This window comes from Bradysia coprophila, unplaced genomic scaffold, assembly GCF_014529535.1.
Source record: "Bradysia coprophila strain Holo2 unplaced genomic scaffold, BU_Bcop_v1 contig_373, whole genome shotgun sequence".
In the NCBI taxonomy this organism is placed as follows: Eukaryota; Metazoa; Arthropoda; class Insecta; order Diptera; family Sciaridae; genus Bradysia; species Bradysia coprophila.
Genome location: NW_023503632.1, coordinates 2,609,570 through 2,622,433, shown reverse-complemented (window position 1 = coordinate 2,622,433; position 12,864 = coordinate 2,609,570). Strand labels below are relative to the sequence as shown.

At 34.4% G+C, this 12,864-nt stretch overlaps 1 protein-coding gene across 4 annotated transcripts in view; it reads right to left on the bottom strand.

Moving 5' to 3' along the window:
• LOC119081949 (dual oxidase) overlaps nt 1-12,864 on the bottom strand; it is a 50,368-nt gene that overhangs the window by 3,782 nt on the left and 33,722 nt on the right. For all 4 annotated transcript variants that reach the window (XM_037191238.1, XM_037191235.1, XM_037191236.1 and 1 more), the window contains exons 4-8: nt 1,307-1,656; nt 1,044-1,248; nt 741-980; nt 490-653; nt 61-421 (exon numbers count right to left, since the gene is read on the bottom strand). In XM_037191238.1, coding sequence (XP_037047133.1) covers nt 61-421; nt 490-653; nt 741-980; nt 1,044-1,248; nt 1,307-1,656 — 1,320 coding nt within the window. The remainder of the gene's footprint in view (nt 1-60; nt 422-489; nt 654-740; nt 981-1,043; nt 1,249-1,306; nt 1,657-12,864) is intronic.

Sequence of the window (12,864 nt, the reverse complement as noted above, 5' to 3'; positions counted from 1 at the left end):
TGAAAAATTAAAAGGAAAAACTCAACCTTCCCGCCACTCACATTGCATAATTCGCATTACCTGGATTACCATACGACTCCAACATACCACCGATGTACACATCCATATTATCTAATTTATTCGAATAAGCCGATATCAGCATGCTCAACAGTTCCGGCTTGGTTTCAAACAGTTTCGGGTTGATATCCTTCCAATCATTCTTCTTTGGTAGTTTAAATGCCATTCTAGCTGTATTATAATCTGGCAGTCCATTGTCCCTGCCGCGCATTATATTCAATGCTCCCAAATCACGACGCGAGAATTCCATGGGACCAAACAATTTATCCCGCACATCGGAACACAACAGCGAATCTTCTCGTTCAGCAATTTGAGATGACATGCCCATCAGTATTTCCTCGACCGATGTGCCGGTCATAACGTCCTGGAAAGATGTTGAAGACGAATTCAGTTTATTTTTAACGCTTCAACACAGCTTCCATGAAAGCTTACATTTGAGTCCCACCAAGTGGAACAGAGCCGTATCGCTGGAAAGCCCATATTTGTCGTTCGATAATTACACTTTGCGTCTCGACGATAAATTCCAGGCGGAATCAATGTATGACCGAATCGGAACGCTGCCGCTTGAAACATGTGACTGACACCGGGATGAATATCTAAGCGTTGGAAAATAATTGGTCTTTTGAGTCAGTTCTCGTCTGACGCAGACGCATGACAACGCTGCTATTGTTCAGCCAATTTACCTGGGTTGTATCCCTTATATGGCGGCAATGATTCGCCCAGAAACACGGGCAAATATTCATAAGTTATGACATTCTGTAGACTAGCAATGACGATGCGTCGGGCTCGCTGAAAAATGTCCTCGTCACTCCAATCGGGATGCTGATGCTTTACTCGATTTGCTAGAACGTTGTGCCATCTTAGCAGCAAAATTGCGAATGTTAAAAGTCCGGGATTCTGGTTCGTTCTTGGATCTCCTAACACTGAGGAAAAGAATGGAATTTAATTTCATTGGATTCGAATGGTGTGAGTTGAAATGAAATTACAGAAAAGACGTTCCGGATTCAGCATTCTCATGACATGCGGAACCGGATTGTTGAATAAAGGCACTCTCATCGTATTCCTGACCGGCATTGTTCCGCCTTTTTCCGTCAGTAATGTTCCGTTCTGAAAGGATCTCATTGCGTTCAACCAAGCTTCAGACGTACTGTATATGAAACTTCCATCTATCCAGGCTGTCATTTGATTGATCTAAATTGAACAGTTTGGTGAGACGGGCGACCATTCGAATTTTTATTCAAACCATTACCTGCTCTCTCGGTGCATTCGGACTTTGGCCAGTATCGCGATCGTAAGCAGTTCGATGAAATGGAATGTACTTATCGCCACGACATTCTTTATCGTACATTTCATCGCATTTTTCTATTTCGATGCGATGCATTTCGATCGGACAGCCAGATTCGGATGCCATAACAATTTCGTTGGTCACAACTTGCCCGAAGAATGCCAACAAAGCGGTTCGATTCGTTTGCGATCCAAGACCATCTTTTCCGCTCATAAATAATCTACTTAATCGACGTGGTGACGGTCTGTTCGCTCCGGCCAGAGCGTAGACGCCATCAGAATAGGCTGGCGGAGCTTTTCGGACGAGGTGACTATCTGCAAATTAAAATAAAAACGGATTAGGTCTGAGCTGTCAGTGAGACTTTAGTAGTTAAAAAATTAAGTAATCCGTTGATTAAGAAATTTGTTCATTTAGTCCACGATAAAAGTCAGTACAGGAATCGTTTCTTTTGATGGAAGAACTTTCATCAATCACGGAAAAGGGAAAACTAGGACAAGTTTGAGAGGCAAGGGGTTAATGCCAAAAAAATGAACTCTGTAGACATGACTGTCTTAGTAATAAATTCAATAGAAGTATAACAAACGATCACCAGTTTAAATGATTAACCTGTATTCTTATGTAACCTCTTCCCAATTACATTAGGTCTCACATCTAAATTATTAATCACAAAAACTCAATGGTTTGTAATTTTCCTATTAAAAATTAAATGGTATGCGGTGCCCGTAAGTGGTAGTAGTAGGTATACAATTTTCGAATTACATACACACACTTTTGTAAGCAATTTCAAATTTTCGAAGGTTATGATTATATCGCTGTTAATTCGTAGGATATTAACCGTGCGATTTTATATGTAGTTGCTAATTTTGTATGCGCGCTATTTATTTCACATATTTAATTATGTGTCTGTACATGGTTACAATCGTACTTTACCCACATACAACACTTGAAATTGTTTAGTCTTCCGAACAAGAGAAAAAAAAGAGATCCCAGCAGTACAATGAAATCATAAAGCGAAAAATAATTACGAACCCATTAGCAAGAATGTTAATTAGATTTAAAAAAAAAAAAATAAATAAAAGAATGAAAACAGGTGGCTCTCTGTTATGATTATGTTAATTGGCATCAGTTAAATTAAGCCATTTTGAAACTGGTCAATCACAACAATAAATAATTGAGTCTTCAAAGCTTTATAATGAAAAAGCTTTGTGTAAATAACCAAAATTTACCCACGACAATTATAAGGAACCCTATCAGCTATCAGAGCTAAATGATTGCAGAAAAACATTTTGTATTACTAGACAATGAAGAAAACTTAGCCGATCTTCTTCATCCCTCAGTATTACTTTATGACGTAAACTAAGCTTTAGAGTAAAAATGTTTGGACAGATTTCGGAGGCTACCGAAAATGAGTGCACCACTCCGTATCACCTTTGGATTCTTCAAGAGTATTCGAATTCGACTAAAAGTGTGTGATTTTGTTTTTGTTTTTGTTCTCGATATTGATCTAAAAGTACGTTGTGAATTTGTGCCATCCGATTAATCTACTGCACTGGACTTATTTTAGGGGATTAAATTCGCTAAAATTCCTCAATTTTCTTAGATTTTTTTATTTGCTCACTTCTAAAACTGAATATTGAAGTGGATATTGTCTTTGGTATTTGGTAAGCCAAACAGTTAATTTTAAATAATTTTTCTTAAGATTTACCTCGAGACTTACGAACAAAATAATTTCTGCAATTTTCGGGAATTTTGAGAATTTAATTCCTTAAAATATGCCCTGACTGATACCTATCCCGATCACATCATTTGAATGAAGTGGCTACATTAAAATCAACGGAATATTGGGAATCTAGAGCTCACCCCACCTGGCCTACTAAGTGAAAATTCTAAAAGTTTAAAATTCATCGATCGATTCTATCGACATAACGTAAAGTCTCGCAGTCTATTATAACGACGCACTACAAAAGCTATAACAAATTTAGCTGACACTTCAAAAATAAAATTCTTTCCAAATAACGAAGAACAATGGAACATCAATAGATTTTGTGCTTCAACAAAAAGTTCTTAAGTTTATCGACGATTCATCGGTAATATTAAAAGAATGATTTTGATTTATGATCATTAAGCAAATTATTTAATAATAGCCTTTTATGCAGGTGGTCCCATTGATATTTCTTCGATAAAAAAGAATTCAAAGTTTCATTGCTGTCTACTGGTTCACTTAGTCATTGTCCTAACTTGATATCTCATATACAATTATTCAATTTTTTGACGTTTTGGTAAGAGTTTTTGTCTGACTCAATCAATTTCATTTTCAAAAAGAAAATCATTTTTAATCAGGTTTGGCTTTTGTTGATGTCTACCGACGTTTGACTCGATTCTTACTCATCAAACACAAATCTAATGCGGGCTATTAAAAGATTCTACACACTGTTAATCTTGATTTTTTTTGTGGTGGTGGTGGTTCGAGCTTTCGTAAAGAACAAACTCGATTATCTTCGTATCTCGTTCTGAGATAGAGAATTACTGTTTTTCGTTCTATTAAACTTATTTTAATTACTTTAATCCACTCCAGACTCCAGCTGAGGGTATGGAAATATTTGCTTTGTTACTTGTAACTGATAAACCGTTGATTGTAGATACCTGATGAGATCGTAATATATCCAAAAATATATCGGTTAAACGGTTACAGATTTTCTTTAACATTTAAGACCAATGAACCCTCTGCAAATTTGTAGCCTACATTTAGACGGAAAAATATTAGTTTTTTGATGATTTCTCAGAACCAAAATCTTTTTTTTTTAATAAAACCATTATAACAGCCTAAATGTAGGCTACAACTTTGCAAATTGTCTATTACTCTTAACAGACATCGACACTTAGCTAAGTTTGTAGCCTACATTTGCCTGTCTCATATTTCATTTTTAATTATATCTTTTCGTCAGAATCCATTTCGAGAAATTTACGACCGCAATAATGACCACGAATGTGTTAGCTTTAAATAAAAATTAGTTTTGGTTATAGTCGTTTAACCGGATCTGAGAAACGTGAGCAGTTTAACGAAATTTTCATAAACTGCTCAGTTTTCTCAGAGCTGGTCAAACTGTTACTATCAAATCTATTGTTTTTTGAAAGCTAACACTTCGTGGTCATCAATAAATTCTGGTAGAAAGTTATCATCAAAAGTAAACTGAAATCCAGTATTTAAAAACGCCCAAATGTATGCTTTTCAGCAAAGCATCGATATCTCTTATTTAGATTACATATTAGAACCATTTAATTAGAGTAGACTTCACACAAATTCCAACTCGAGCGAACATGTTTGAAGGTGCTATGATCGACGTTTGCTCATTGATGGTATGTTTTTTAGTTATATTCATTAGACGTTGAGCGTGTAATAACTTAAATTTCTTGTTTAAAAGGATGAAATTCTTTTATGTGTCCACTTACAAATTATCAAAAATTGCGACTGTCTTTGTCTTATCATCTCACCGCGTTGTTTTTTAAATGAAACGAAAATAAGCAAAAAAAACGCAACTGTAATTTAAAATCATAATACCCGCTTTTATCACTCATATTATACGCAGAAACACGGGACGTACACACCGCTAAAGACTCTATAAAAGAATTGCAAGTATTTAACAACGGGTATTATTATTGCCACAATTTATTTTAATTAATCCGAAAATATGGACGGAATTGTACATTTGATTGGTATGCCCGCTAAATTGAATTAAGAAAAGAACGCGAAACAATTTATTCGTTTTTTCTTTCTTTTTTGATTCAGCATCCCCTCTCTGGTGATCATCATCATAAGATTAAAATTATGCCTCATTTCTCTGTGTTGTGGAGCTACATTCCGATCAATTAACCTTTTTATTAAGCGGCAAGCAAAAGAGTACTCAGTGAATGAAGAAAATCAATTAAAATTAGAAAACAAAATTTGGTTTATACCTTAGGGCATAAATTTCGGAATTTTTCTTGTAATTTTAATCCTCAGCATGAAATGTTGTATACACATCTTTTGTGGACGGTTTATTTTAGGCACTTTACAACTCGCGCAATTGCCTAAAATATACCGAAGACAACAGATACGTAAACAACTATGATTTCCCCGGATTTCCCTAATTTCCGATTTACACTTTTTAATTATGAGGACAGGGATTAATGCCGATTGAAAAACTGATTCCTGTTCCGGACTCCTGAGGTCATGCGTTATACGATAGCATGTTATTTGATTAAAATCAATGCACTTCAAGCAGGAGTGATACTCCAAATATGGTACTGAAACTGGATCGTTACACAACTGTAAAACACTGTAAAGAACCATTTCATATCAGTCCTCAACACATTGCCAACAACTACTTCTCTGGAGGAAGTTTTTTTTTATTAAATTTCGAAAAAAAGGAACTAATTTTTTGAAAAGTTCTTTTTTTTGCTGCTGGCTACTGAGCAGTTGTTTTTTTGCAAATATTAAAAAATCATAAAATCTCATATAGTACTCTATTGGCAGCTGTGAACTATGGTTTTTCTGTTGACATTGGTTTTGTTGTAGTGACATCTTTCAGTGAAATAGTGAATCGCACACCGATAGACAGTTGACAAAGAATAGAAGAAAGAGAATTGATGCCGTAATCTATTTCCTGTAGATTGATAAAAGGTAAAAGGAAAAAAATTGATTCCAGGTTTCAAGTACCACACTGTGTAAATGTGCAGGGAATGTATATACAGTAAAAACCGGAAAACGGCAAAAATGGTAAATGATCGAAAAACTCCCGGGAAATAAATTGTACATTTTGCACTCGTTAGTTCATATTCACAGTTGCAAATTCAAAAAGTTGACCCTGAATTGCTTTTCAAGGTGGTAAATGAAATTTACGGTGAAAATGCTCACAACTCAAATCATCTGCAGAGCTTGACTTCAACCGAAGGTATATAAAGGCCTCGATAAAGGCTTGACGATGCAAATGAAGTGAATTAAAAAATAATAATTTACCAGCAGAGAAAATGGGAGAACGGGCGCCACTGGCTAAATACTAATATTTCTTGTATGTAAAATTTGTGTACATTTACTATTCATAAATTAAAGCATTTATAATCGACATTTTTGCAATTAGATAATTTAAATTATAAATTCTGCACGTTTTTTCACAAATCAAAAGTTCATAACCACGTCAATCCACCTGAATGTAATAGGAAATCAATATATAAGACATATTGTCATAGTGCAAAAAATCAACATAATTAATACAAAATTACACTCCAGCTACAATGGACCTTGAACGTACAGCCCAATCTATAAATTTTGATCGTTTCATATTTCCGATATATTTGATTCAGACAAAATGAAGTGCCACACAAGAAAAAGACTAGCAACGGTTTCCTGGGTATAAATGAACAGTTGCGACATTAACTTCAAAATGAAAGAGGATTTTCAGACGTTTTTTTTATTGTACCAACATGCATATAAGATGCAGTGTAAGACGAATCGTAACCCGTTACTTTGCAATATATATTTTGTTTTCTTGTAATTCGTCTTTCACATTCTGCTTCATTTGATTTATTTTTCGGAGAAAGATGTTAACAAGTCCATTTTATGGTCAATTTCATGAATTTGGATGAAAAATCATATTGACGAGAGTCGACTGAGCGTCGATGTGTTCTACAAAAATGTGAACTGAAGTCAATTATACTTGCAAGTGGAGAAGCTAGACTTAGCATTGTGCGCGACATTGTCATAAGTCTTTTCTGCTTGAAGTTGGAATTAACACAAAATTTAAGCGCTCAATAAAGCAGCAATGTGATGTGGTAAAAGTTGTTTTTGATTCATGGCAACATCTCGGTAAAACTGGTCATTTTGCTATACACGAAACCGGAATCGGAACATTAATGTCAAATTGCATTACACCCAAAACTTGAAACAACAAAAAATCGTTCTTGTTGTGACTATTGCCCTACGTGGTCGCTTCATTTCGTAAAGTTTACTTTAGAACAATATTTCGTTGGATCCGTAGATAGTTAAAAAGATTTGACTTAAAGTTCACTCACCAACTGAACCCCAATCTGGATGTGCCATATTGTTGTACCAGCCATCGTATCGCTGCTTTTCGCTGTGGCCCAAAATTGCTTGCTCTGTAAAATACACAAAAAGAATTTTGTTATTTATCTTCATCGCGTTTTCTTGTTAAATACGATATTGAAATTAATAATCACATTTCCAATTATTTTTATATCGGAAGACTGCGGGAAAGTGTGAAAAAACTTATTTACATAAAAATAAAAAGCGGCTCACATATTTCAAAATACACTAAAACCAAACCTGTTAAATCCTCATTTCAAAACGGTGACGGTTATTGGTATTTTATAGTAACAAATGTATTTTTTACACTTTCCCGCAGCTTCGACATAGCAACATTTATTAGTTCGTGTTTATTTTTTCAATATTCACTTTCTTGTAAGCTGTGACACCTGGGACATAATAATTCAGCTAAAAATTGCTCAAACAATTCTGATGAAAATTGATCAGTTGACGTCCTCTGGAAAGTGTGACCCAAAATATTTTTCTTATTTGCTTGAAGCTTTTTATCCATAAATAATCTATATAATTGGATTGACAGTAAGGAAAATTTACTTGACTGATTAGTCTTCAACGCCATTCGGTTTTTTAATTTTAATTTAATTTGCTAACAATTGCACATGAAGTGAAACACCTGAAACACTGACATTGATGTTGATGACGTTGAATTTTGTATAAATTTGACATGGAGCTTTATGATTCATTAGGGTCACAGATGTCAAATAAAACTATTTTTTGTACACCCTAAAGAAGTTAGTTTTGCAATTCATTTATAAGAAAGAGGTGCTTTGCTGAAGATACATTAGCCTTTTTTTACTGTGTCATCACATATGAGTAATTAATAGTACTGTAAGTACCAAATGGCTAATAAATATGACTCGTAATAAAGTGTGTTTTATTCTATCTACAGGCGCACCTATTCTTATGCTTTTTGTATACCTATGAGGTGTTTGCGAGACACTGTTTTCGAGCTAAAGTCCTGCGCCCATGCTTCAGAATAATATTTTTGTGCCTTATGATCATAATTCGACGTTTGTGGTCACTGCACCTACGATCGAAAAATTCAATTTTTCAGTACTTCTCAGAGAAACGCGGCCGTAAATGTAACTTTCTGCAATGATGATCACATCTAGTTACGAAAACAACCTCTTTTCGCAACTTGATGCATAAATTACTATTCACTGACGCTCTCTCCGGCCGACAATGAAATTTCATATATACTTTTTCGGACGAAATTGAGTGTGCATGATAGTTGATGAAATTGTTCTAGAGTTTGTAGATTGGTATCTTTGTTTTACGTTGTAGTGGTTTAAAAAACAAAAAACGTAGTTCGTAACTGTTGATGAAAGCAGAATTTTAATTGCTATTTAATGTTGTCGAATCGAATTAAAATCGTTTTCATATATCTAGATGCACGAATGCTTTGACTGAGGCTTTGACAATTTTATATGTTAAGCGACCTACCTACATAGTAGAACAAGTTTTTCTTTTTTTGAATGGAAAATCATTTGGATAGATAAATTATTATGAATTTCGGTTTTTTGTTGTTACTTTAATTTTAAATCGATTAATCAAGAAAAGAAGAAATTATTCAGTAAAACACATCAGGGTCGGATGTTACAAGATCATTAATATGTTGTTGCTAAAGAATTCGTTTCTTAGCTCAAGTTAAAGATTTTACTATTCGTGGGTCTTGTTTTTTCCCTCAGTTTATTCGTTCCACAAAAAGTTGCGAGTTCCTTTTAATTACTTCTACGTACAAATGTCTTTTTTCTTGACAACTTCGCTTCGCTGTGGTCCAAACTTCGCAATTGTTCATGTTTTTGTCACTTGGTATATAAGCAACTGTTGTTTGAGACGCCAATTTTTGTGTTTCTGTTGATTTTTTAGTCGAATTAGATGGGAAAAATGAGTTAAGTGAATTATCTGAAGACACCATTTCCCAAATCAAATCTTTCCCAAAATGGGAGATAACCCTTTAGTCTTCGACATAAAAAAGCTTGAAACATTATTTGAAACAGTTCAAACAATTGAAGCGATCGGTAATTACAGATACACAGACATGTCCGTGATTTGATTAGATTCATCCAATTCTTCGGCCTATCTTTTTTATCCAATGAAAATCCATTTATCGCTGCTCAGAGACTGAGTGCTCAACCCACATGAATTTTTTAGTTCATAATATGGTGTGCTTTACAATCCGATTGTAACTTTTCAGCGGATAGAGAAAAGTGTAACTGTGCCAAAACCATAAGACGGACACCACCATCTTCGGTGTGTTACAAAAAAATGATTGTGATCGTAACACACCAATATTTCCCAATTCCCACAAATTCACACCCTTTCGGTTTGTTTAATTATTTGCCTAACTCGTCTTCACTTTATTGCAATCAATTTTATTGGCAGGTCAAATTCTGCATTCGTTCGAATTATTTTGTAACCTAATTTAAAATCCCAATAAACGATGATTGAGTATCTCCATTTGAATCGACTAAAATGCTCATTATAATAGTTAAGAGTACAACTATGAAAATGAAACACTTGTAATGTCTTTTGCAGGTATAGTTAGATGCAAAACATCAATATTTGGTAGAATAGATTCTTGTAACAGTAGTGAGGCAATCGTCCTTCATCATGCAGATGTTTACGTTCGAATTAACGTATGGAAAATGAAAAGAAATGATGGCGCTGGTCTTGCTGCCATTGAATTTTGAAAGGTACATACGACTAAAATAAAAAAAATCATAACTAACATGCACCATGAAACGTTTGCTACTGATTATTACGTACATTGATTGTTGTTAATAAAACATAAAACTTCTTTGAACCCATTGATGTTAAAAAATACCTTTACCTAAATAACTTATGTCCATTTTCAGTATAGTGTGTATTCACATCGTTCTCTATCCACAGAATCAAATTGTTTTTATTGGATTTGTAATTCAACGTTCCATCTAAAATACCAAGAATCAGCAACAATTTTATTGCTGCATTTTGAAATGTAACAACGCTTTTAATTGTGCATTTAATAATTCTTTTAGTTCGCTAAATCGTTGCAAGACAATCGTAAAGGTGAGTGCAAATGTGAACGACACAAATCGATTAGAAATAAGATTTGTTTGAGTAATCCGAATATGAAAACTACAAACGCGAAAAGCTTGAATGTAACGCGTTTTTTTGTTTTACGCAAAACCGCTTTTTACAAGGCAACGCGACGAAAGAAAAAAAAAGTTATTAACGGTAGTTTCTGTACACAATCAATCCAAATAGAGTTACAAGAAAATAATCCGCGAGCTATAGTTGTCAATATAAATGTTTGAACAGCTAAACCAACAAGACAATTTAAATTTATTAAATATTTTCCAAACAGACGCTACGTAAAGGTAGGTACACTGACTAATTATTTTAATTCGGTTGCCTTGAAAGATCAGCAAATTTCTAGTACCAATATTCAAACCTAAGAAACTATTTTTTTTGCTCCATTAATGTGACGATGTAAACTCTGTGGTATGTGAAGTGGCATATTGTGATGGTTTATTGATGTTATATCACTAATCAACTACCTAATACTCAGTCTGATATTGGGAATATGCCATAGTGAGGTGTTTCTCAATGGTTAATTGATTTTTGTGTTGTGATTCAATCATTTTAACCAAACTCTGGCTATACAGTGCTTTCGTTTAATAAACATTTTGAAGTATACACACAAAAGATCAATATGAATCAATCAGGCTATTAAATACACTAATTTGAAAAATAATTTTGAGTTTTATTTATGGCAGTAACCGGTCCGTGCATTTCACTTTATGTTTCATTAAAAATATTGCTCATTTGTATAACTGAGGCGCCCGTACTGATCTTGTCCTAATTTAATATGAGTAAATCGTTTAATCGTTGATGTTGCTTACGCTAAACATATGTGATCGATCTGAGAGAACTTTGTGCTACATTAAATGTAGTTATTGTATGATAACCTCTCAATCGACGATAAAGTGATTGTAAAAAAATAATGAAATACGTGATATTGCCCGTATAGGGATGGCCTATACTTTTGAGAATTTCTGGAAAATCCGAATAATACTGAAAACTCAAAAAAAATTGTGAAGATATACTTCGGAACGTTTTCAGATTTATTCGGAAATTTTTGATGATTTTCAGAATTAAATTCCCAAAACTACGCGGCTCACCGTATATAGTATTCAAAAAGCGCAAAAGTAGATTATTGAACTGCTACTGCCTAAAATGCGTTATTAAACGAATGTTTCCGTGTTTTTTTCTTGAATGAGTTTAGTAATCACACCAATTTATTTTTATATAAGATTAACATACAATCAAAAATTACATTCCGAAGGGGAGGCCGGAGGATTCTTTTTTGTATTTGCGTATAAATAGAACATAAAGTTATTATTAATATGCCATTATTATCTCCTGCAAGCTGATTATTTCATACATTACGCGTTTCTGCACTATAAACACAAACAAAATCCATACATAACCACAGCCTATACGATTGGATTAATTCACACAATAACCCACCTAGGGTAAATTTACTTCCATCTACATATTTGAAGAAAAAAAATCGCGAACGGCGGAAGCGAACACGGGACGCGAGCAGCATATCAAGACAAACATGCTGACCACTACGCCAACAAATCACATAACGCGATGGCAATTGGTGTCGGTAGTGGTCGGTGTCGAGTAGTGGTTCGATCACATTCTACATCGATCAAATAATCAAGTAAGTGTGAATGCATGTGATTTGTAACGAAATGTGTGAGGCTGGATAATTATATATGTAGTGTAGATGTAAGTAAATAAAGGATTCTCTGTATGATGTTTTTTTTATGATCTGTGAATGCGTTTTAAAACAACATGCTTAATTAATTAATTTTAAATTCCAGAATTTTTTGTGGTTATTTCGGCTAATGTAATGAAGATATCAGCTTGCAGGAGATAAAACATTGTTACTAAGCATTGGTGTATATTTCTCGAACACTTTGTATGTACAAGTTGTATATACAGGACTACGCTGGCGCTCGTTATTACAATGTACATACGAAGTTATTCTCGAAATTCACCAAAGGTAGAAAATGATAGCTATAAGTAGACCAGTGTAACTATCCTGCTTTAACTTGTAGAGGTGAACGCTTCTTTATATGATTTTTTGTTTTGGTAAAAAACATTAGTACAGAACAAGAATGGATAAAGTTCTTAATGATTCCATTTAGTGGTCCTATTAATCTGTTCTGTAATGTTACCTTACTGGAATCGCTGGTAGAGATTTCATCGCTGGAAGATGTTGGAAAGGGCCGCGTTATGCATTGTGGGACGGACCGAAGCATCCTCGGGTTGACTTAAGCCTACGATAAGGTTCTCGTACTGCACGACGCGGGACGAGTTCTAATCTGCGCACGTTAACGACACGCAAGCATAATAGGAGAACAGT